The 25,228-nt window shown below is 42.0% G+C and overlaps 2 protein-coding genes and 1 long non-coding RNA gene across 7 annotated transcripts in view; 1 reads left to right on the top strand and 2 right to left on the bottom strand.

Annotated features, from left to right (window-relative positions):
- LOC124288790 (proline-rich extensin-like protein EPR1) overlaps positions 1 to 13,944 on the top strand; it is a 36,745-nt gene extending 22,801 nt beyond the window's left edge. The window contains exons 3-5 of the mRNA XM_046725319.1: positions 8,719 to 8,970; positions 9,055 to 9,774; positions 13,933 to 13,944. Of these exons, the coding sequence (XP_046581275.1) occupies positions 8,719 to 8,970; positions 9,055 to 9,774; positions 13,933 to 13,944 (984 nt within the window). The remainder of the gene's footprint in view (positions 1 to 8,718; positions 8,971 to 9,054; positions 9,775 to 13,932) is intronic.
- The window catches only part of LOC124288787 (CCR4-NOT transcription complex subunit 10-like), a 36,805-nt gene continuing 25,260 nt past the window's right edge, over positions 13,684 to 25,228 (bottom strand). For 4 of the 5 annotated variants that reach the window (XM_046725313.1, XM_046725316.1, XM_046725314.1 and 1 more), the window contains exons 10-15: positions 24,290 to 24,424; positions 22,057 to 22,245; positions 20,179 to 20,309; positions 17,225 to 17,287; positions 16,636 to 16,757; positions 13,684 to 14,626 (exon numbers count right to left, since the gene is read on the bottom strand). In XM_046725313.1, coding sequence (XP_046581269.1) covers positions 14,450 to 14,626; positions 16,636 to 16,757; positions 17,225 to 17,287; positions 20,179 to 20,309; positions 22,057 to 22,245; positions 24,290 to 24,424 — 817 coding nt within the window. In that variant the 3' untranslated portion in view covers positions 13,684 to 14,449. Of the gene's footprint in view, positions 14,627 to 16,631; positions 16,758 to 17,224; positions 17,288 to 20,178; positions 20,310 to 22,056; positions 22,246 to 24,289; positions 24,425 to 25,228 lie in introns of all 5 variants that reach the window. The other variant, XM_046725317.1, reaches the window with a different exon arrangement.
- On the bottom strand, positions 15,342 to 16,615 carry LOC124288789. Its single transcript, XR_006901519.1, has 3 exons — positions 16,185 to 16,615; positions 15,803 to 15,925; positions 15,342 to 15,523 (listed from the first exon to the last, which is right to left on the bottom strand). It is a non-coding gene; the product is annotated as an uncharacterized LOC124288789 (long non-coding RNA).

Raw genomic sequence — 25,228 nt, 5'->3', positions numbered from 1 at the left:
AGTGACGTAGTTGATGGCGTGTCGTTGGTCATAATATCAACCACCGGGTTATCTGGTCCAGACTAGACAGTTTACAGCCACCGTGCAGCTGGAATGTTCCCGATGTGGCGTAATACAATAACCACCCACTCCCGTCTGAACGCTATGCTTGCGAAGTGAAACCATCACCATGTTCTAACCTAATTACGCCCCCGTGTTAAACAGTTGTATTCACATACGTCATCGATTTACACGAACTGCTTTCCTTCTGTTATTTCACCGTCTGAATCTGATTACAGGTTAAAGGTCACGAGATCACGTTTGATTGGCTTATCTTTTTAACAGAGTATTTGATTGGACAACGTTCTATGCCAAATTGACTTGATAAAATTTTCCACCTAAATGGACAACCACGATGAATGGATAAGTGGCACCTCGTAAAGTCCAATTATCGGTTGTTGGAGGTCGATGTGGTGCTGTAGTGTTTGTTCTCATCCTGAACGATTCCTTGGCCATTTATTTTCTTATAATGTTTGATACATTGGTACAAGTGCCATTAACTTCGTGTCAATATTGAAAGCAGTGATCCATGCAGCGGGGAATATTTCGTCATGTATTTCCGGGAATATACCGGATCATTTTGAGAGATACGAAATGCATACAAAATGAACAATTCTGATGCCATATATTGTGAAACATCACCACAGGAGGATATCCGCTTCGACTTCATGGGAGTTTAAAGGAACTCATCGAACGCTACCCATGGGCTGGAATACCTAAACGAACACGTGACCTAACTGCAAAACGGATTTAACTTACAACAGCTAAATACGGATTTATGTTATATTAACCAAATACAGATTTAAGCTATATCAGCTAAATACGCAAAGACGTATTTAACAGCATTTAACACGGATTAATGCTATATCAGCCAAATACGGGAGGAAGTAACTAACAGCATTTAAGGTATATCCTCTAAATACGAATTTTATTCATACGGGGTTAAGTCATATCTGCTAAATACGAAAGGAAGCATTTAACATCATGATAATAAGTTATAGTGATATAATCTAACATTAGCTAAATACGGATTTATGTTATATCAGCAAAATACGGATTTATGTTATATCAGCAAAATACGGATTTATGTTACATCAGCAAAATACGGATTTATGTTATATCAGCTAAATACGGATTTATGTTATATCAGCTAAATACGGATTTATGTTATATCAGCAAAATACGGATTTATGTTATATCAGCTAAATACGGATTTATGTTATATCAGCTAAATACGGATTTATGTTATATCAGCTAAATACGGATTTATGTTATATCAGCAAATACGGATATGTTATATCAGCTAAATACGATTTATGTTATGTTACATCAGCAAAATACGGATTTATGTTATATCAGCTAAATACGGATTTATGTTACATCAGCAAAATACGGATTTATGTTATATCAGCAAAATACGGATTTATGTTATATCAGCAAAATACGGATTTATGTTATATCAGCAAAATACGGATTTATGTTATATCAGCAAAATACGGATTTATGTTATATCAGCAAAATACGGATTTATGTTACATCAGCTAAATACGGATTTATGTTATATCAGCTAAATACGGATTTATGTTATATCAGCAAAATACGGATTTATGTTATATCAGCAAAATACGGATTTATGTTATATCAGCTAAATACGGATTTATGTTATACGGATTTATGTCACGGATTTATGTTATATCAGCTAAATACGGATTTATGATACATCAGCTAAATTTATGTTATATCAGCAAAAATACGTTTATGTTATCAGCTAAATACGGATTTATGTTATATCAGCTTACGGATTTATGTTATATCAAAAATACGGATTTATGTTATATCAGCAAAATACGGATTTATGTTATATCAGCAAAATACGGATTTATGTTATATCATCGGATTTATGTTATATCAGCTATATCAAAATACGGATTTTATGTTATCAGCAAATACTAAATACGGATTTATGTTATATCAGCAAAATACGGATTTATGTTATATCAGCAAAATACGGATTTATGTTATATCAGCAAAATACGGATTTATGTTATATCAGCAAATACGGATTTATGTTATATCAGCTAAATACGGATTTATGTTATATGGATTTATGTTATATCAGCTAAATACGGATTTATGTTATATCAGCAAAATACGGATTTATGTTATATCAATACGGTTATATCAGCTAAATACGGATTTATGTTATATCAGCAAAATACGGATTTATGTTATATTTATGTTATATCAGCAAAATACGGATTTATTTATATATTATAGAAATACGGATTTATGTTATATCAGCTAAATACGGATTTATGTTATATCAGCTAAATACGGATTTATGTTATATCAGCTAAATACGGATTTAAGTTATATCAGCTAAATACGGATTTATGTTATATCAGCAAAATACGGATTTATGTTATATCAGCTAAATACGGATTTATGTTATATCAGCAAAATACGGATTTATGTTATATCAGCTGAATACGGATTAAAGTTAGATCAGCTAAATACGGATTAAAGTTATAGCACTTAAATACGGATTTAAGTTACATCAGCTAAACGGATGTAAATTATATGTCGATATCAGATTTAATACAGCTGATTTAATTAGATTTAACTATCTTAATGCATCAGACAGGAGTACAACACAAGATGACATCATTCTTTGAAACCGATGTGAATCTCAAACACACAACCAACAGATGCATCTTAATTCGCTAAACATGATGACACATTCTTTAACAAAGGTTCGCTAAACATTTACAACCACCCACCGATACTTTATCTGCATTTATCTTGGCGTCGTTAAATTTATTTATGTACACACGTACTGATATGCAAATATATTATTCCCGGATATCATGTTTCCATGTCGCATGGCAATTGTTATATCGCCAATAAACATCACAGCAATATTGTGCTCAGTCATGTGGAACATAAATCGATGTATCTGGTGCTATAATTGACGCAGAAATAATTCCGTCACTGCAATATACATGATTGTTGTGATAGGTATTGCGATAACGGGCAGTTTAAAACATGAGCAGTCTGAGAATGTCTCGTTTTAAAAGCTTTGACATTTGAGTGATATTCCGTTTTAAAATGTCTCTGGCTAATCCAAATACGCACCTTGAAAACGCTAAAACCTCCACACCAATCATTGATAATATCTCGGCGAAGGGAGAGATAGGATAAAAGCCTTTTCACTGCCAGCAAATGTCAAATTGTATCGGAAATCTTTGTATCCAAAATTACAGTTGAGGTGTCTCTCTTCAGATACGGCCATAAAAGGCGACTATGCTTGTGGGAAGAGGCGACTAGTGGGATCGGGTGGTCAGGTTTGCTGACTTGGTTGACACATGTCATCGGTTCCCAATTGCGCAGATCGATGCTCATGCTGTTGATCACTGGATTGTCTGGTTCAGACTCGATTATTTACAGACCGCCGCCATATAGCTGGAATATTGCTGAGTGCGGCGTAAAACTAAACTCACTCACTCACTCTTCAGATACGAAAGTCCATCAGTGGGTCCATGCCACTCTTGTTTTTTGTCACAGTGATTGGTTTTGTTGTGTCAAAGTAAGTAACTATCAGTGGCAGCAAAAGATTGAACGACTACTCAGATATAAATAGCATGTGAATCGTGACCAGCTTTCGACTGCCACTGTGCTTTCGAGAATAGTTCTATAGTGAGTTATCTGCCCTTGTTGCATCCGTGAATATGGCAGACATTAAAGAGTTTCTGGATGAAACAGTTTTCAGAAGGCTTGCTATGTCTATCTAAGTGGCAAGACAGTTCAATCTCTTTTTACCCATAACAGTGTATGAAATAAGACCTGTCCGACCGCCCGAGACGGGCTAGATTTCTGCCGGATGGTTTAATTTTACAGCTAACTAGCCCGATGGACGGGTGACAAAAATATTCAGATAACGTGTCCACTGGCACTGTCTACTTAATATTTAAAGGTCACATGCAACGTAAAACACAACTTTGCAGATTCTGATACCTTTCGGTATGGACTTACCGAAACAAATCGTCAAAGATGCAAATTCATCTTATAAAGTTGAAAAATAACGCGATGAAAAAAACCGCGCGAAATCGGAGTTCAAACGTTTCACTAAATTTCCCCCGACTTTTCTGGGGAAAACGGGTTTCAACAGCTGGGCTGCGCTCATAGCATGTGCGCAGTGAAATAGGTTCGCGCAGCTTGTAATCGGGTTGTCCGGTGAATACTCGGTGAAGGCTTTGGTGTGAGCTATTTTTCTAATGTTTTGTTGATATCTCACAGGCGCGAGCTTTTTACATGTTATGACAGGAAAACATAAATGCTATCAAAACAATGCTTGAGGAAAACAACTTGATCGAAGATCAGGACACACTAAAACATTTAACAATAGCAATTTGAGAAGGGTGGATTTTGACCATTTTTGTGTTAAGAAGAAGTGGATTTTGTCCGGGGTGGCAATTTTGGGGTGGATTTTGTCCGGGTGGATTTTGTCCGGTCACCTATGACAGTAAATTAACTGTTTATATAATTTCATTTGTCTATTTCACCACACGTTCTTCTTACCGAGTCACTTTCTCAGTTCGATACTTAAAAGCAATATCATTATTTAGCGTTGACAGAATTTCTAACTGTGATATAGATATGTCGTTGTCACAGACAAAACTCAATGTCTTGTTTTATTGACACCTGTGTGTCTGCCTGCCTGTCTGCTAATGACAATATTCAATACACAGCTGCTATCACTGACCACATGCAATTTGAACTTAACACCAATTAGGCTAAACACCATAAACAAAATGCATTGATTTATGGCCCGAGTTCGGTCTCTGTCACATTATGTAATTACACAGACAGGCAGGTGTGATACTTGAACACATGACATGTTATGATGTCTGTTGATTGCAAAATGTTATACACAAAAAATGAGCATGTATTTACAAAACCCAACATCTCTCTATATACACACACAATGAGCCGTGACGGCATCTGCAAATGAACCAACCGTTACACTTTGAGTGCACACCCACCCGCTCGGACTGGGTTCGGTATCCCGGCTGCTTCGTTTCTTGGGAAGTAAACCGAAGTACACAATATTGCACTTTTGATTTGCGATTGTACGCTTATAATTTTGTTTATATGTTTTTTTCATAACCAGCAATGTATATTATATGTCATGAATAAGTGATAATTGTGTTTTAATTATGTTTGATTTTTTGGTTGCATGTGACCTTTAAGAAGGACTGGTTAAATCTGGTAAGTTTTTGAAGTTACCAGCCCAGATGTTTGGCTGGGTTTTTGTCTTATTTCATACACAGCCCATAATGTTTCTTAACTACTTGGAAAATGCGGTTTGGATACCTATTTGGATACATCGAGTTCCTGCCAGATTTGAGCACTATTATATACGGCCCGTGAAGATCCGGGTTAGAGTTGGTCATCACCAACCCAAGCTTGCTGTAACGAGATTCGGTGGTCAGGATCGCTGACTTGATTGACACATGTCATCGTATCCATATTGCGTAGATCGATGCTCATGCTATTGATCACTGGATTGTCTTTACAGACCGCCATGTAACTGGAATAGTGAGGCGTTAAACAAAGTAACCACAAATTGAGCACTATTTTGTATTCAGGAACGGAAACATGCCCATTTCAAGATATCAAACAGGGCCCCGTTCCTCAAAGCGATCGTAGCGCTACGACAGTCGTAACTCCCATACTTTAACATAGACTTACGACTGTCGTCGCGCTACGATCGCTTTGAGGAACGGGGCCCAGTAACCAAACTTTGGACATTCCTGAGAACAATAACATTCCAGAGGCTGCTGCTTTGGTTAAAGAAGTACAGAACCACAGGAGAGAAATGAGAAGATAGGGCAGGGTAATAACAAATACCATTTTTTAGCATCGTTAGGTACGATTCGATCGGGGATCAAACCACCGATCTTCCTCTCTCCTAGCAGACACTCTGCCCACTACACCACAGATACCTGCTGAGTAAACACGTGGTTCACTTCAAGGTCGTCCGGAGGGCGTTGGGGTGTTGGGGCGTTGGGGCGTTGTCTACCATCACTTGCTGTTCTGGCAGAAGCGTTCCCTAGACACAGTGAATCGTCAGAATGACCCTCCAGATATCAAACCAGCGACCATCATCGGCCTAACCACAGGCTGTCCACAACATCATAGATGTGTGGGAGTGAGTGAGTGGGAATTTTATGCTGCTGGCAATGTTCAAGAAATACCAACCAGTGAAACGAAATGTCAATCTGTGAATCGTGGATGAATCGTGAATACGCCCGTGAAGATCCGGGTTAGAATTCATCTTCAGCCACCCATGCTAGTCGTAAGAGGCGACAAAAGAGATCGGGCGGTCCGGCTCGCTGACTTGGTTGACACATGTCATCTTATCCCAATTGCGTAGATCGATGGTCGTGATGTCATCACTGGATTACTGGATTGTAATCACTGGATCAAGACTCGATTATCTACAGACGGCCGCCATATAGCTGTGATATTGCTGAGTGCGGCGTAAACCTAAACTCACTCACTCACTAATTAAATCGCAAGTTCCATGCAGCAGAGGATTGCTGGGGTCGTAGCCCCACACAGATCTGGAACAAGGAAAGTAGTGGTGACAGAGGGAGCAACGTCCCACGCTGTCCAGTTGACACACAGTACATACAGTCACTAACACAGGGGTTGGAATCACTGTTTCGACAATAATTTTTTAAAATATGAATCTAGATTTTTGCAACCGTATATTGTTTATATATGTTATGATTAACATATATTTAAAATTTGAACAAAGTCGGTGAAGAAATGAATATTTTAGAAAATTATACCGCTACATGGGTTACATAAAATGAACAAGGTGTATCCGTAGATTTTTATTTTTTACTATTTTGTCCAAACAGTGATTCGAACCCCTGTGGTCACTAACCTCTTGTGAGTTGTTACGTCAAGCATGACGTGAAGCTTGAGGTGATTGAAATCTAGTCAAGAGAAATTTCAACAGACTTTGGGGGAATTAGTATTTTCATGACATGCTCATCATTTCAAATCCGTGTGAGGCAATAGGGGCCTTAATATCGTGTTGTCGCGATTATTGTATGTACACTGCGATGTGGAGAGACAAAAGGGAATACCGCATTGGCCTGTAATCATCTTTCAGGTGTAATTCATGAAGTCCACTTAATACTTGAAATATATACACAAACAACTTAATTAAGCGCCCCATTTATTTTTGCAATCGTTTTCAACATGTACATAAAACTTCTCACGGTGACCACGATGGAAAGACAGTTTTTCTTACCCGTATGATCCTTTGACTCATAAAAACGACAATATGACTGGACACCATGTTAATTTTACGATGATAATTGATCATTTTAAAAAACCCATGATTTTCATACAAAACCATGTCTGTACAAGTGTAGGCCCTGGAATGTTTAATGTTGAATTTTTGGGGTGAATGTGTACATTTAAAATGTCATTCAAGGTCAATACCAAGTGAACCATCCATGTGCCTGTATGAGCAGCCAGCCCTCTCCCCCTCATACCCCCTGTCTGCCTCCTGATCCTCTGAAGGGGCAGTCTCACAATTGGTGACTTCATTCCACGCGTAAAAAAAAATTGCAGCTTCCAGATTGGGCCAGGTATCTGTACAGGGGATCCCTTTGTTAAAAATATTCAGTCACTTTTCACGACGACCGATTATGTCCCAGATATGTTCCATGGGTTAAGATCGGGCTCATTCAATCGTGAGATATGTCAGGGGGTGCTGAAGTTGTCTACAAGCATTGGGTGTTCTGGCAGTAGAAGCGTTCAGTGAATCGTCAAGATGAACCTCCAGTTGTCAAACCAGCGACCATCATCGGTCTAGCAATAGGCTCTGTCATAGAGGTTGCCACGTCATGTGTGAATAAGGGGCGCTGAGTAGCCTAATGGGTAAAGTGTTCGATCATCACGCCGAAGACGTGTGAGTGAGCGAGGTCTCGCCCCGTTTTTGGAATTATTACGTCAAAATAAGGACGGGACCCAGAAAACAGCTTCACACGAAGCAGGATATGAATGCGCTTTCTGCACAGCAAGCGAACAGTTCATCTTCTGGTCTACTCCACCGTAGAACTGAAGAGGCGGTGGTTGAGTTATGCTGTCACCAGTAACATCGTACTTCAGGCCATCACAATTTACAACTAAAAATGTCAGTATGTCGTATAGCTTCGCACACAATAATCCATGTCTGAGAAAGCGGAACATACATAATCCGTGTCTCGACCAGACAATCCAGTGATCAGTATAATGAGTAATAATCCACATTGTTATAGCACGATGACCTACGGTCACGCAGCACGCTGTCCATTAGGTCGTGTTCTACTACCAACAGGTTGATGACAACAAATTTTGTATGATTTTTGACCGTGAAAAACATATTTGAGACAGCCAACAAACACTGGCTGTGCTAAGAGGTGACTATCCGTATCAGCTGGCCAGACTCCCTCATGCATGTCATACTATCCTATCACTGGATTGTCTGGACCAGACTCGATTATTGACAGGTTATATAGCTGGAATATTGTCAGGGTTGCATCAAACAACAAATCAAACCAGGGGCGGGTCCAGGATTTTGGAGAGGGGCGCACCTCCCCTGTGGTTCCACCCCAGCAAACAGCCAGTCCAGTTGGGCGCACCTCCCCTGTGGTTCCACCCCAGCAAACAGCCAGTCCAGTTGGGCGCACCTCCCCCTGTGGTTCCACCCCAGCAAACAGCCAGTCCAGTTGGGCCGCACCTCCCCTGTGGTTCCACCCCAGCAAACAGCCAGTCCAGTTGGGCGCACCTCCCCTGTGGTTCCACCCCAGCAAACAGCCAGTCCAGTTGGGCGCACCTCCCCTGTGGTTCCACCCCAGCAAACAGCCAGTCCAGTTGAGCACTCTCCCCTGTGGTTCCACCCCAGCAAACAGCCAGTCCAGTTAAGCACCTCCCTCTGTGGTTCCACCCCAGCAAACAGCCAGTCCAGTTGGGCGCACCTCCCCTGTGGTTCCACCCCAGCAAACAGCCTGTCCAGTTGGGCGCACTCTCCCTGTGGTTCCACCCCAGCAAACAGCCAGTCCAGTTGGCGAAACTCCTCCTGTGGTTCCACCCAGCAAACAGCCAGTTGTTAGCGCACCTCCCTGTGGTTCCACCCACCAAACAGCCAGTCCGGTTAGGCACCTCCCCCGTGGTTCCACCCCAGCAAACAGCCAGTCCAGTTGGAAGCACCTCCCCTGTGGTTCCACCCCAGCAAACAGCCAGTCAGTTAAGCACCTCCCTGTGGTTCCACCCACCAAACAGCCAGTCCAGTTGGGCGACTCTCCCCTGTGGTTCCACCCCACCAAACAGCCAGTCCAGTTGGGCGCACCTCCCCTGTGGTTCCACCCCACCAAACAGCCAGTCCAGTTGGGCGCACCTCCCCTGTGGTTCCACCCCACCAAACAGCCAGTCCAGTTGGGCGCACCTCCCCTGTGGTTCCACCCCACCAAACAGCCAGTCCAGTTGGGCACCTCTCCTGTGGTTCCACCCACCAAACAGCCAGTCCAGTTGAAGCTACACCTCCCTGTGGTTCCACCCCAGCAAACAGCCAGTCCAGTTGGGCGCACCTCCCCTGTGGTTCCACCCCAGCAAACAGCCAGTCCAGTTGGGCGCACCTCCCCTGTGGTTCCACCCCAGCAAACAGCCAGTCCAGTTAACCAAACTCATACAACGCAAACAAAACACACCACAGACTGTGTAGCTTTCTTGTATGTATTTATTCATATTTTCTGGATACTTTTTTCCAGTTTTTTAAATTTAACATACACTGAATATTTTGTTTCAGCAATCAAATTCCACACAAAATGCATCACTGTCCTGGCAGTGCTCCATATAAAAATATTAAATGAATGTACTTGTGGACAAAAAACAGTTTTGAAAAGATGCCTTTAACAATCAGTAACAGACGAGGGCCCTGGATCTAGACGTGCGGTACGTTGTTGCATGTGCATTCCGGAAAAGAGAAACAGAACAGAGATGCCACACAATACCTGTCACTGGAAAGCTTCAACCCCTGCCCTTGCGATCGTTCAAAATTAAACGCGGCTATTGAAACGCATAGCATTACCCAAGGCTCACGTCTGCACAACGTCATGGGGCCGAACCGGGATGGTCCGTGGGGTAATGTCTCAACGACGAAGTGGCTGCACATTTCCTGCCACCGGAACACCATTTCTGCACTGGTGAGACGCTACCAAAACACAAATGACGTCATCAGTCGGCCACGTTCTGGACGTCCACGTGTAAATAACGCCAAGACATCACGTGATCAGACCACGACGTCCTGCCATACGGCCTATCCTGACACACAACACACGACAAGCTTCATGCGGTGCTCGAAATCATGTCCGTAGACCTTGTTTTGGTGGAGAAATGTTGTTTACAGATAGAGTCCAGGTTTAACATTTCATAGTGATGGTGGACGTCAACGTGCCTATAGACGCGTGGGGAGAACGTTAAGTAAGGCGCGGCCTGTAGGTCTTTGGAGAGGAATCGCTTTGGTGTTTATTCCGTGATGATTTGGGGTTGAATAACAGCACGCCAAAGAACTCCTTTGGTGATTACGCTCAGTGTAAAACTTAATCCTGGTGTGGGCTTCAGGGATCAGGATTCTTTTCTGGACCTTGTGGTAATTCCTTCTGCAAACGTCATCATGCGCCCTGGGTTAACATTCCAACAGGACAATGCCCTTCAGCCCCTCATACGGGTAAGGGCTGGCAGGGATTTCTTGCAACACCTTCACAACGCTGACTCCTCTACTCCCTTGGCTCTGCAAAATTCACCGGATCTCTCCCCGATAGAGCATGTTTGGGTGGACTAGATGGATCGACGTCTACGCCGTCTTCTCCCTATCCGCCATTTGATAACGTCCTTTGACCTTGCAACAGAACTTGAGAGAATCTGGCGTGACATCCGACAAGCCTTCTGCACGCTTGATAGGCTCTATATAGTCGTCGATGCATTGGTGTTCTCAATGCAGATGGTGGACATACCTTGTTATTGAGCTTGTGACATGGTCGTTTAACCCTGTCCCGCTTTGTGGACTCGTGGACGTCATTGTGATTGACTTTTCAAATGAAATTCTCCTTAATTTTTGTTATGGTCTCATGATCCCTCCATTAAAGTTTATATGTAATTTCGACATTGTTATCGTAATTGGATTAACTGGGATAATATTTTGACAATGCATTGAATAGTTTCTTTATGTGGGCTAGTATAATTGCAGGCCACGCACCCTATAACCAAAAAATGTCAGTATGTCGTATAGCTTCTCGCACACAATAATCCATGTCTGAGAAAGCCGGAACATACATAAAGGACCTCCAAAGACATGTCAGGCACCCAACAAGACAAGTAATCACAGAATCTGTGGCAGCTTGTTTTAATCCTGACAGAAACACATACCTGACCAGGATGATTTTGTAATTCCAGTTTTGTTCTACAACCACAGTATTGTAAGCAGGTCTGCACCAGAAACTGACCACACATCACTGACATCCATGGCTGAACGTGACGGCATGTTTCCAGTCATGTCTTTCAAACACAATTTTTCATGTTGTCAACTTAAGTTTGATCTATTTCAATATCTGGTTGATTAATTGACTAATTTAACTGCCATGGGTAAATTGAAGCCGAATACTGTTATTTCATCTGTCACATAAATCAGATAACCCAGAGGCATAACAACACCCAATTCAGTTTTCTTCAGTTCATACGTCCTTACCAATCACTTCTTACTAGTGGTGGTCCGATTAATTGAAATAATCGAAGATTGGTCGCAGTGACTAAACGACCAAGCAATCGATCATGTTTTCTCATAATCGAACACAAACAATTCTGGAACACTTGTTTTCATCAACAATATTTTTCACAAGGTTGGTTTTGTCTGTTACATTTCATAAGCACTACAAGCTTGTTCCAAGTCATCAATGAATTTATCTTAAAGACATCAAGAAATTTATGTTCCTAACATACTAGTCATCCTTTAAAGTTGTGAAATTTTGCCCCAAACCCCCAAACATAAGTACATTTTTCCTTATATTTTTGTGCATTAACAAATTTCATAAATGACGCTAACCAATTATTTTCGATGATTGAACGATGGTAATGAACCAATCATCAATTATGACATTTTAACCTATTCCCAAAACTACTTCTTACTGTCAGAGAGCATCAAATTTCCATAAACTCCAGTGAATACTGCATATATGTGTAACATCTTGCTTACTGTAACTTAGACAGGTATCTCTGCTTCGTGGCATGTGAATCACTTAAGGTAGCACTAGAACATATGGTAATTAGGAGTTACCTGAGCAGGACAGACGAAAAACTAAAAAGTAAATTCCTCAGTTCCCAGTACACTCTGTATTTAGTGAGTAAGGGTGGGTTTAGCCTAATTTTTGCAATATTCTATCAAAATCACCTGAAGACACCAGAAATGGGCTTCACACATTGTACGCATGTGGGGAATAGAACCCGTCTTCGGAATAACGAGCAAGTGCTTTAACCACTTGGCTACCCCTCTGGATCCTGGAGAGCAAACACATACTGAATACCGAAAGAACACTATCACTCCCTCATGTGAATGATGTCGTGAATAAAAAATCACTAGATCAATAATAATTCCTTGATGAAAATATGACATTTATGAAATCTATTACCGAGAGAAAATGCATTTTGATTGCTGCAGAAGATGGTGATGAATACTAACTATTTATGATACATATTTGTTATTATTTTCATGTGGGGTATTGTTCATCATACGCATCACAGGGCATGGCCATGTTTAATCGACATCTGTAGACAAAATAATTATTAATTGATAACCAATGAAAAACAAATTTTCAACCCTCACTCCACATCCCTCCCATTCTTCAATTCCTCACTTTGTCCACTGGTCCTGCTTCATGAAGTAATCTTAGCGCTACGACAGTCGTGAGTCTACACAGTACTATGGCAGCTATGATGATCTTAGAGCTATATCTGTCGTAAGATGAAATGAAAGTAGGACAGTTACGATCATCATGGTGCTATAATTCTCCGAAGTCTATGAAAATATATGAGAGTTACGATCATCTTAATGCTACGACAGACGTATGTCTTAGCAAAGGTATGGCAGTTATGATGATGTTAGTGCTACATCTGTCGTAAGATGATATGCATGTAGGGAATTTATGATCATACTGTTGCTATGACTCTCCGAAGTCTGTGACAAGATATGGGAATTACGACGGACGTATGTCTGTCTTAAAGTATGTAGACTACGATCATTTTAGTGTTATGATTGCTTTCTTGAACAGGGATTTAGTTCGAGGTCTGTTACTGACTAAATATCAGCAAACAAATCCACATGAATCTCACAAAAATTCCTAACCCTCAAAACAAAACAAACCCGTTTTGTTGGTTACTATAAGGGCCGCGGACAAGGTTTTGGTATGAGGATAATGTAATTTTCTGACTAAAATTGATATTTTATACTTATCCTGACTCATGCTAATTATGCTTGTCTCCTTCCTCTTGCGAATGATAGTGGAACACTTGAAATCCCTCGAAGTTCCCTTCTAAAAAAGCGGACGTAAAATCACTCACCCACAAGTAGCGTCCCTTTCGTGGGTGAGTGATTTTACATCCGCTTTTGAGTCAGGATAAGGAAAAATTTGGCACATTTTCAGCACTGATTGAAAGTGACAAAAGGCTTCAAATACGTGGGTTGATAGTCTGAAACATTAACCAACCCTAATAAAATAATTGGGTCCCAACTCTAACACCAACAAAAAGTAACTGTATTTTTTGGTACCTTTGTTGTGACAGGTTCTCACATAATATGTAAAGTTGTGAAGAGTGATGGCAAACTTTCAGCACATTAATGACAATTCATGCACTAAACCTTGCCGTTCAGAAAATTATTCTAGTCTTAAGCAAGACAGAACGAAACTGTATGAACTTAAAGAGTGCTTTAGACATGCGTAATGTCATAGATTTTTCAATAAGGAGGGGCTCAACAAAATCAGTTGTGCCTTTCATGATCGTCAATGTTGCTACACATTTCTGAGTCCATGATTCAATCCTTCACTGACTATGTAAGTATTCACTATACTCCTATGTTCAAGCTAAACTATTGATGGTTGGCAACCAGCCTTGACCTCAACCTTGACCTTGACCTGTGCTGTCTCCACTAAATGTTTTCTAACACTTACTGTGGACTTCCTAGTCCAAGACAACTATAGACCTGGACAGATCAAATCAAACATCAACGAACATATCCAGAATATTTGGGTGATATTAAGATTGATTTGAAGGTGGGGATGAAACTGTTCATGACCTTGATCTAGATTGTGCTGTGACAACTGCGACTATATGGATGGTCTAGATTCTGTTGGGGGTGACGTGACCGAAGTGTTCCTTGATGACATGCTGGGCCATCTTCCTCCGCCCCTCCATCAGGTCCAGGTACAGTTTCAGGAAGTACATCTGCGCTGGGAGGGGCGCCAATGTTCCGTGAACTCTGGAACACATACAGATAACATGGTAAGAAATACTCAGGAATGCAAACAGCAAAGGCCCAATATGGATTCTTCAGGAAACGTGCACAACTGATACAACTCCAAAATCTCAAATGAGATAAAACATGAATGTACCTCTGTGAAAGTGTAATGAGCTGCTAACAGATGCACCTACCTCAGTGAGATGTGTCATGAGCTGGTGGCAGATGCACTTACCTCAGTGAGATGTGTCATGAGCTGCTGACAGATGCACCTACCTCAGTGAGATTTGTCATGAGCTGCTGACAGGTGCACCTACCTCAGTGAGATTTGTCATGAGCTGCTGACAGGTGCACTTACCTGAGTGAGATGTGTCATGAGCTGCCGACAGGTGCACTTACCTCAGTGAGATGTGTCATGAGCTGCCGAGACCTACCTGAGTGAGATGTGTCATGAGCTGCTGACAGGTGCACTTACCTCAGTGAGATGTCGTGAGCTGCTGAGACCTACCTGAGTGAGATGTGTCATGAGCTGCTGACAGATGCTCTTTGCTCAGTGAGATGTGTCATGAGCTGACGACAGATGCACCTACCTCAGTGAGATGTGTCATGAGCTGCTGACAGGTGCACCTACCTCAGTGAGATGTGTCATGAGCTGCTGACAGGTACACTTACCTCAGTGAGATGTGTCATGAGCTGCTGAGAGATGCACCTACCTGAGTGAGATGTGTCATGAGCTGCTGGCAGATGCACCTACCTCAGTTAGATGTGTCATGAGCTGCTGACAGGTGCACTTACCTCAGTGAGATGTGTCATGAGCTGCTGACAGATGCACCTACCTCAGTGAGATGTGTCATGAGCTGCTGAGAGATGCACTTACCTCAGTGAGATGTGTCATGAGCTGCTGACAGATGCACCTACCTCAGTGAGATGTCGTGAGCTGCTGAGACCTACCTGAGTGAGATGTGTCATGAGCTGCTGACAGATGCTCTTTGCTCAGTGAGATGTGTCATGAGCTGACGACAGATGCACCTACCTCAGTGAGATGTGTCATGAGCTGCTGGCAGGTGCACCTACCTCAGTGAGATGTGTCATGAGCTGCTGACAGGTACACTTACCTCAGTGAGATGTGTCATGAGCTGCTGAGAGATGCACCTACCTGAGTGAGATGTGTCATGAGCTGCTGGCAGATGCACCTACCTCAGTTAGATGTGTCATGAGCTGCTGACAGATGCACCTACCTCAGTGAGATGTGTCATGAGCTGCTGAGAGATGCACTTACCTCAGTGAGATGTGTCATGAGCTGCTGACAGATGCACCTACCTCAGTGAGATGTCGTGAGCTGCTGAGACCTACCTAAGTGAGATGTGTCATGAGCTGCTGACAGATGCTCTTTGCTCAGTGAGATGTGTCATGAGCTGCTGAGTGAGATGTGTCAGAGCTGCACAGGTGCACCTACCTCAGTGAGATGTGTCATGAGCTGCTGACAGGTACACTTACCTGAGTGAGATGTGTCATGAGCTGCTGAGAGATGCACCTACCTGAGTGAGATGTGTCATGAGCTGCTGGCAGATGCACCTACCTCAGTTAGATGTGTCATGAGCTGCTGACAGGTGCACTTACCTCAGTGAGATGTGTCATGAGCTGCTGACAGATGCACCTACCTCAGTGAGATGTGTCATGAGCTGCTGAGAGATGCACCTACCTGAGTGAGATGTGTCATGAGCTGCTGACAGATGCACCTACCTGAGTGAGATGTGTCATGAGCTGCTGACAGATGCACCTACCTGAGTGAGATGTGTCATGAGCTGCTGGCAGATGCACCTACCTCAGTTAGATGTGTCATGAGCTGCTGACAGGTGCACCTACCTCAGTGAGATGTGTCATGAGCTGCTGACAGATGCACCTACCTGAGTGAGATGTGTCATGAGCTGCTGACAGATGCACCTACCTGAGTGAGATGTGTCATGAGCTGCTGAGAGATGCACCTACCTGAGTGAGATGTGTCATGAGCTGCTGACAGATGCACCTACCTCAGTGAGATGTGTCATGGCCTTGTCATACTCCCCTCTCATCGCATGAGCGGCTGCTAAGTTGTACTGCATCACTGCTTTGGCACGAGACAAATCCTTTGGAAACCAGGGATACAGTGAGCCTACGACATAAACAAATGGCATTATTCAACTGTTCCTCAGCAGGATATGGGTTGTTTACATCTCCACCAACATCGGGCCCGGAAGTTCCCTCCCAGAGCCCGACACAGATTATTTCTCAAACCCAGGCACATGTTCTACCCCAACCCTGACACAATGTCTCGCCCAAAGCCTGACACTACTTCGCTCCCAAACCATGACTTAAATCTCTCAAACGTTGACAGAAGTTTAGTACATTCCTGACACAACGTCTCTCCCAAAGCTTGACAAAAGTTCCCTCCCATAGCGTGATGGTTCTGTCTCTCAAACAATGGCACTTATTGTATTCCATCACTGACACAATGTGTCCAATCCTAAAGCTTTACACTAGTCCCCAACCAAACCGTGACACAATTTGTATCACCAATCCAGACACAAGCTATATCTCAAATCCGGACACTTCTTTCCCAAACTGTGACCAAACACCTACTTTTGGCTTCTGTGCTGTCTGCTAGTAGGTCCTTCTCTCCTTTGTCATTTTTATCAGTTTTCTCTGCAACAAAGGACATCACAGTTGTGGATCTACTGATATTTGGGGTGGAACGATCCTTTGCAAAAATCACATATGCAGTGCTGCAGCCAGGGTTTCCTTGGAAGGGTCCACTTGACCCCTACCTTTAGAAAATGTCGGCCAATAACCAGAAGTGTAATCCTTCTCTCTGACATTTTGACAGCCACAAGTATTCGATGATAAACTCCGTAGATGAAGTTGAGCTCCGTACAGCGAAAAGAGATCCCTACAGTGATTCATATTGCAGTTTCGTATGCAAATGGACGTACTAGCAGTGAGTGAGCGAGAGAGTTTAGTTTTACGCCAGTTATATTCCAGCTATATGGAGGCGGTCTGTAAATAGTCGAGTCTGGACCAGTGATCAATAGCATGAGCATTGATCTGCGCAGTTGGGATACGATGACATGTGTCAACCAAGTCAGTGAGCCTGACCACCCAATCCCGTTAGTCGCCTCTTACGACAAGCATGGGTTACTGAAGATCAATTCTAACCCGGATCAGTCAGATGTACTAGATATGTGCAGAGCTGAGGAAGCCTCATTTTGAATTCCCGAAGGTTCAATATTTTAATTTTGATTTCTGAATGTTTGATGCTTTAAATGAAAATGGTGGTATTTTGAAATTAAGTACGTGACTGTATATAAAAAATGTATAAATTATAAATCTGCATAACTGTTGGTGCATAGAGTGCCAGGGTAAGTAGAATCTCACAATTACGCAGTCTGGCTGCAGCACTGGATGTGACCCCAAAATACAGCCACAAGGTTCTGTAGCTCACTGGGTGAGTGAGTGAGTGAGTGAGTGAGTGAGTGAGTGAGTGAGTGAGTGAGTGAGTGAGTGAGTGAGTGTGTGAGTTTAAGTTTTACGCCGCACTCAGCAATATTCTAGCTATATGGAGGCGTTTTGTAAACAATGGAATCTGGACCAGACAATCCAGTGATCAACGGCATGAGCATCGATCTGCACAATTGGGAACCGATGACACATGTCAACCAAGCCAGCGAGCCTGGCCACCCGGTCCCGTTAGTTGCCACTTACGACAAGCATGGGTTACTGAAGGTTCATTCTAACCCGGACCTTCACGGGTGTAGCTCACTGAAGTTGTGAAATAATGGAGGTCACACTCGAAGTGATGGAAACAAATGCATGATAACAGTATATGTTCAAGAACCAGTTGATGCAGATACCCTAACGTTTCCTGGCTGGCTATGAATAGCAGAATTTTCACAGTGCCCTAAGCTAATATATTTCTCCCCTACAATATCCAATGTTAACTGTCCCAGATTTATAAACAAATGATTTAGGGTTGTGATTACCTGCAAAAGGGAGAGAATATGACTTTATGAAATATCACGGCTGGGGACACCAGAAATGGGCTCCACACATTGTACCCATGTGGGGAATTGACAGGCCAAACTTTCTCCTGGCCAAACCTCAGCCATGACCAAACTTTCCGCCCCTAGGCTTAATCTTCCCTGGGGAAAGTTTGTCCTAGGCCAAACTTTCTCCACCCTTGAGGGTGTTTACCATCCTTGTTCTCATATCAAAAGGGGGAGATTCTGGCCTAGCTAGGCTATTTCTTCCCCAACCTTGTTTTCATGTTTATGTTTGTCTTGAAAATGTCAGAAACGAAAACAAGACATATTCACGTGAACACATTGATAAGATATTCATGTTGATGTCAAGTTCCATTAACAATTTACAGGTCATCTTCGTCTTCATATATAACATGTACATGGTTCCCATTTTGTTTCAATGCCCTTCTATAAGGTGAGATTAAAAAGAAAAGCAAGCATAAAAGCAAAGATATTATATCATTACTATATTGTTTTATTTTATCATTTACTTATTTTTATATTTTGATAATTTACTTATTCCCACTTACTCAAAATTGGCTTATGTCAAAATCATTACTATATTCGAAACTTTAACTAAATACCCAGTTTTTATTTGGATGTCCATATCCATTAAAATTTTATTCCCTCACTCATGGCTTTAAATATGGCATCTATGTCGGAGACATCAACTTAACAGTTGGAAGCAGATGTAAACATCAACACAACAACAACCCAACACAATATCTGTATCAAATGCTGTATCATCTATCATTCCACTTTATTGCCGTATTCTATATTCAAAAGACAAGGTTTGATAAGGTGTATACTTGGCCCATGGATATCTGAATCATATTTCATTCACCCAAAGTGATTATTGATTAGTAAACAAGCTTATGTGAATAATGTTCCATTACATTTATACATAAATACAACAAATATTAGATAATAAACAGCATGATAAGAGAGCAAGCAACCTGTGTATATTACATCTTATTTACCCATCAAATGTGCGACTGAATGTTTACATCTTATAGTGGACAGATGAAGAACTAATGCAATGTGTCTTCATAGGAATGGCGGCTGGAGCAGGATAGATTTAGAGATGTATGCCGTTCAGACATGTATGCATTCAAATCACTACACCCAAGTCAGAGGCAAAAATGGACTATTTAGCAAAAATGTGTACCAAATATAAGTCAAACCTACTGACGGTTTATAAGAGCAAGGGTTGGGAAGAAGTGGCCTAGTTAGGCCAGAATCTCCCCACTTTTCATAGAAAACAGAACAAAATATCCTAGTTTAAACAGGGGGGAAAGTTTGGCCTAGGGAGGGGAATATCCTAGGACAAAACCTCCCCAGGGAAAGTTTGGCCTAGGCCAGATTCTCCCTGGGAAAGTTTAGACCGGGGAAGAAATGGCCTGCTACACCGGGTCTTTGACGTGAGGAGTGAATTAGGTAGTCTTACCACTAGGCTACTCCACCAACCCTCTACTTGCTAACTTGTAATGTTCTGTAAAAGCTCAACTGGTCTCTTACCCTGTTCAGACTTGTGTTCCGGCGGACATGTCCCTATGTCTGTGACCAGGTCAGGATTCAGATGTCCGATAGAGTCGGGTATTTTGTCCAGCTGTACCTGAGCCTCGGCTACATAGAGGTGACCAATGTACCTGAAGCAAGGCCGGGCATCAGTTACACAACATTCCCGTACACCTGGACATACTGTTTACAATGTTTACTTTTTCTGCTATGTTTTTCAATTCCAATTGAAACAAAACAGAAAAATGGTGAGTGAGTGAGTTGGGTTTTACGCCGCTTATAGCAATATTCCAACAATTTCACGGCGTTGGACACCAGAAATAGCCTTCACACTTCGTACCCATGTGGGGAATCGAACCTGGGCCTTCTGCATGATGAATGAACACTTTAACCACTAGGCTACCCCACCGCATGTCCGAGTGATGTGGGAGGTGATACAAGCCACCACTCTGGTGAAACCAGCACAATCAAACACATACGTTTCTGGCACTGTTGAAGGGACACAACTCAGTATCATAATGTGTGATGTCTGAAACCATGGCGAGAAGAAGCCCTTCCTTGCTAGGACAACCACAATGCTAGTCAAGAAAAATCAATAGGATTGTCTGAAACTGACATGAGTTATCTCCCTTGTAAAAGGTAACCAATGCATGTATCTCACAAAGCCTATAAAGGGAGAGAATCCAGTTTCTACTACAAAACATGGAAATAAGTTTCACCTGACATGGATCATCAGGAAAAATCTTTCCGTGCGATAAGGTAAGAGTATTTCTGTAGTGATGTATACATGTAGATTCTTGACCAAACGAATTTGTGTTGTCCCTCAACTTGTAAGGAATCCTTTCAAATAAGCTAATTGTGGTAAGGCGAGTCAGTATGACTTTATGCTGACTTTTATAACATCCTAGCAAGAGGATGGTGGGCAGACATATTGGCTTCACCCATTGTCCCCATGTGGGGAGTAGACCGTGGATCTTAGGCGTGATGAGCGAACACTTAAACCTCAAGGCTACCTCACTCACACAAATTATGGAGTAAGTATGACATGACATTGACCATGGGAAGTATATCGCTGGTGTGAGTGAGTGAGTGAGTTTAGTTTTACGCGGCTTTTAGCAATATTTCAACAATATCATGGCAGTGGACGCCATGATGTAAAGGAAGCTCAGGGTGTATTCTGACAACATCCTGCAGATGTTCAAGAAAACATGAAAACTGCTGTTTAGAGCTTTCTGTGATCCCAGTTCGCCCATTTTCCGTCTCATGCATCACATATACATGTATTCAAGTAAGTGTTAAGTATGCTAAGAAATGCTGGCACATTGAAATTGTGTAGAAAACTGTTGAAAATGACAACACAGACAAGCAAACATAACCTTAGAAACTTACAATGACATAATTATGTCTTATGAAAAAGCTGAATGTTGACCTTGAACATTGTCTAACCTTGATGAAAATCTTTTCAAAATTCAAGAGAAGTTCAATGTTAATTTCATTAATACTTAAGATAGTGTAGCCAAAAATGTTTGGGTAACTTATTTTTATCTCATGACCATGACCATGACCATGACCATGACCTTTGACCATGACATTTGACCTTTGACCTTCGCATAACATGTACCAAAAGGCCCATCTGGAAGGACCATCTGGATGAAGACCATGGAAGAATGATGTGTGATAGTCAAATCACACTTGGAAGCATAAGTGTTCAAATTCTCCCAAAATATAAAAGCAGTTCTATTTCACAAGGGAAGCTAACAACTAGTTGAAATAACACAAATAAGTAAACAATTATCCCTATATGGCACTGTCCAAATCTGGAGCAAAATATGGAAATGATTACATCGGACTGGTAGTTATCTCTGGATGACTCCATACCTCTGAGCGCCCGAGAGATGTGGCTGTTTTAGGAGGTTCTCTGCATGATGAAGGGCCATGAGGTGATCGTTGAGACATAGACAGGTGTACGCGGATGCTGCAAGGATGGAGCAGCGAAGGTGAGCGATTTCTGTAGCTTTCATCGGGTTGCCAGGAGGGGCTGACATCAAGACTGGTTCTGGGGTGGGTCTGCAGAGTAAAGTGTGGGTGAGTGAGTCAGGTTTAATGCAGCATTGAATCGTACTTCAGGCATGCGAGAAAGTGATGTTTGATGTAGTGAGTGAGTTTAGGTTTACTCCCCACTCAGCAATATTCCCGCTATATGGCGGCGGTCTGTAAGTAATCGATTCTGGATCAGACAAATCCAGTGATAAACAGCATTAGTATCGATGTACGCAATTGGGATATGATGACATGTGTCAACCAAATCAGCAAGCCTGACCATCCGATCCTGTTAGTCGCCTTTTATGACAAGCATGGGTTACTGAAGATTAATTCTAACCCGGATCTTCACGGGTTGCTTGATGCAGTTTTTCAGCACATTTTTGGCAATAGATTCCACTGACCTGTCATCAGTACTCAGCTCTATCATACCAGCTTGAGTATACAATGTCCAGGGTGCTGTTGTACAAAACAACCTCAGCACTAAGGCTACTTTAAGTCTATGTTAAGGATGGGAGTTACGGTCACCTTAGTGCTAAGATTACTTTAAGTCTATGTTATGGTATGGGAGTTACGGTCACCTTAGTGCTAAGATTACTTTAAGTCTATGTTAAGGTATGGGAGTTACGGTCACCTTAGTGCTAAGATTACTTTAAGTCTATGTTATGGTATGGGAGTTACGGTCACCTTAGTGCTAAGATTACTTTAAGTCTATGTTAAGGTATGGGAGTTACGGTCACCTTAGTGCTAAGATTACTTTAAGTCTATGTTAAGGAGTTACGGTCAACTTAGTGCTAAGATTACTTTAAGTCTATGTTAAGGAGTTACGGTCAACTTAGTGCTAAGATTACTTTAAGTCTATGTTAAGGTATGGGAGTTCACGGTCACCTTAGTGCTAAGATTACTTTAAGTCTATGTTAAGGTATGGGAGTTACGGTCACCTTAGTGCTAAGATTACTTTAAGTCTATGTTAAGGTATGGGAGTTACGGTCACCTTAGTGCTAAGATTACTTTAAGTCTATGTTAAGGTATGGGAGTTACGGTCACCTTAGTGCTAAGATTACTTTAAGTCTATGTTAAGGTATGGGAGTTACGGTCACCTTAGTGCTAAGATTACTTTAAGTCTATGTTAAGGTATGGGAGTTACGGTCACCTTAGTGCTAAGATTACTTTAAGTCTATGTTACGGTATGGGAGTTACGGTCACCTTAGTGCTAAGATTACTTTAAGTCTATGTTAAGGTATGGGAGTTACGGTCACCTTAGTGCTAAGATTACTTTAAGTCTATGTTAAGGTATGGGAGTTATGGTCACCTTAGTGCTAAGATTACCTTAAGTCTATGTTACGGTCTGGGAGTTATGGTCACCTTAGTGCTAAGATTACTTTAAGTCTATGTTAAGGTATCGCTGTTCCATCAGCCGTTTGTCACCCCCGGTGTGAAGTGGAAAATAGCACAATTTTACATGATAGTTTCTTAAACAACTTTTTCCGCGATCGATCATAAAAAGTCAGATTTCAGATCCTGTTGGGTACAGAGTTGCAGGACCACATGTCTTATTCATGTTTGTGCACTTATCCCAATTTTGAGTTATTTAATCATTTGTCGTTCCATAGGACCTAGCAGTTTAACGTGGATAAAAAAACCCAACATATTCCACAGACTGACTCATGGACTGAGTCCGCCAGTCTTAATGGTTGGTTGTTTATTGCTGCACTCAGCTATGATATATGGCAGCGGTTTGTAAATAATTGAGTCTGCACAAAACAATCCAGTCATCAACATCATGATCCTTGTTCTATGCAATTGGGATCCGATGACATGTGTCAACCAAGTCAGCAATCCTCACCCCCATTTCCCATTAGTGGCCTTATGACTAGCATGGTTACTGAAGACCAATTCTAACCCGGATCTTCACGGGTATCCAGTCCTAGGGTTATTCCCTTATGTTCGAGTGACAGGCAGGGTAACATAAAGTACCATCTTTTAACATCTATTGGATCAAACCACCTTAATCTCTCAGGGCAGACACTCTAACCACTACACCACCTACTGACTCAATCGTTTTCCTCACCTTCCTTCATGGTCGTCGGAGGACGGCGTGGCCTTGTCTGCCAACAGTGGGTCTTCTGGCAGCAGAAGCATAGCGTTCCGCAGACACAGTGAGGCGAACTCCAGAGTGGCTGACGGCATGGAGGGTGTGGTTGAACTGTAAAATGAATGAGAGTGTGTTCTGTAATCTGACTGGTCAAAAACCAAGAAATGGGAATGGTTCTTGCAAAAGATTTTAGCAGTGCATGAAAAATTAAAAAGAAAAAAAATGCTGCATTTGGCTTGATGAAATGGATACCATATGAATTCACAAGGCATTTACAGGTCCTGCCATAGCCAAAGCTCCTGAAACCCATAATTAGTTCCAGTTGACATGTTCCTGACCTTTACCTTCAGATTGAATAAGGAGCACTTTACTTATATCAGTACCATTGGTTTAGCTACTTCCGGTTGTTGTATATAGGAGTCTAACCCTAACCCTGATAACCCTAACCTGATAACCCTGACCCTGATAACCTAACCTGATAACCCTGACCCTGATAACCCTAACCCCGATAACTCCTGACCCTATAACCCTGACCCTGATAACCCTAACCCTGATAACCCTAACCTGATAACCCTGACCCTGATAACCTAACCTGATAACCCTAACTCTGATAACCCTAACTCTGATAACCCTAACCTGATAACCCTGACCCTGATAACCCTAACCTGATAACCTAACCTGATAACCCTAACCCTAACCTGATAACCCTGACCCTGATAACCCTAACCTGATAACCCTAACCTGAACTCTGATAACCCTAACCCTGATACCCTGACCCTAACCCTGATAACCCTAACCTGATAACCCTAACTCTGATAACCCTAACCTGATAACCCTAACCTGATAACCCTAACCCTGATAACCCTAACCTGATAACCCTAACCCTGATAACCCTAACCTGATAACCCTAACCTG

This window comes from Haliotis rubra, unplaced genomic scaffold (genome assembly GCF_003918875.1).
Source record: "Haliotis rubra isolate DU_JTF1 unplaced genomic scaffold, ASM391887v1 Scf424, whole genome shotgun sequence".
NCBI lineage: Eukaryota > Metazoa > Mollusca > Gastropoda > Lepetellida > Haliotidae > Haliotis > Haliotis rubra.
Note: the sequence above shows the minus strand (reverse complement) of the source record. Positions and strands in the feature narration are given on the sequence as shown.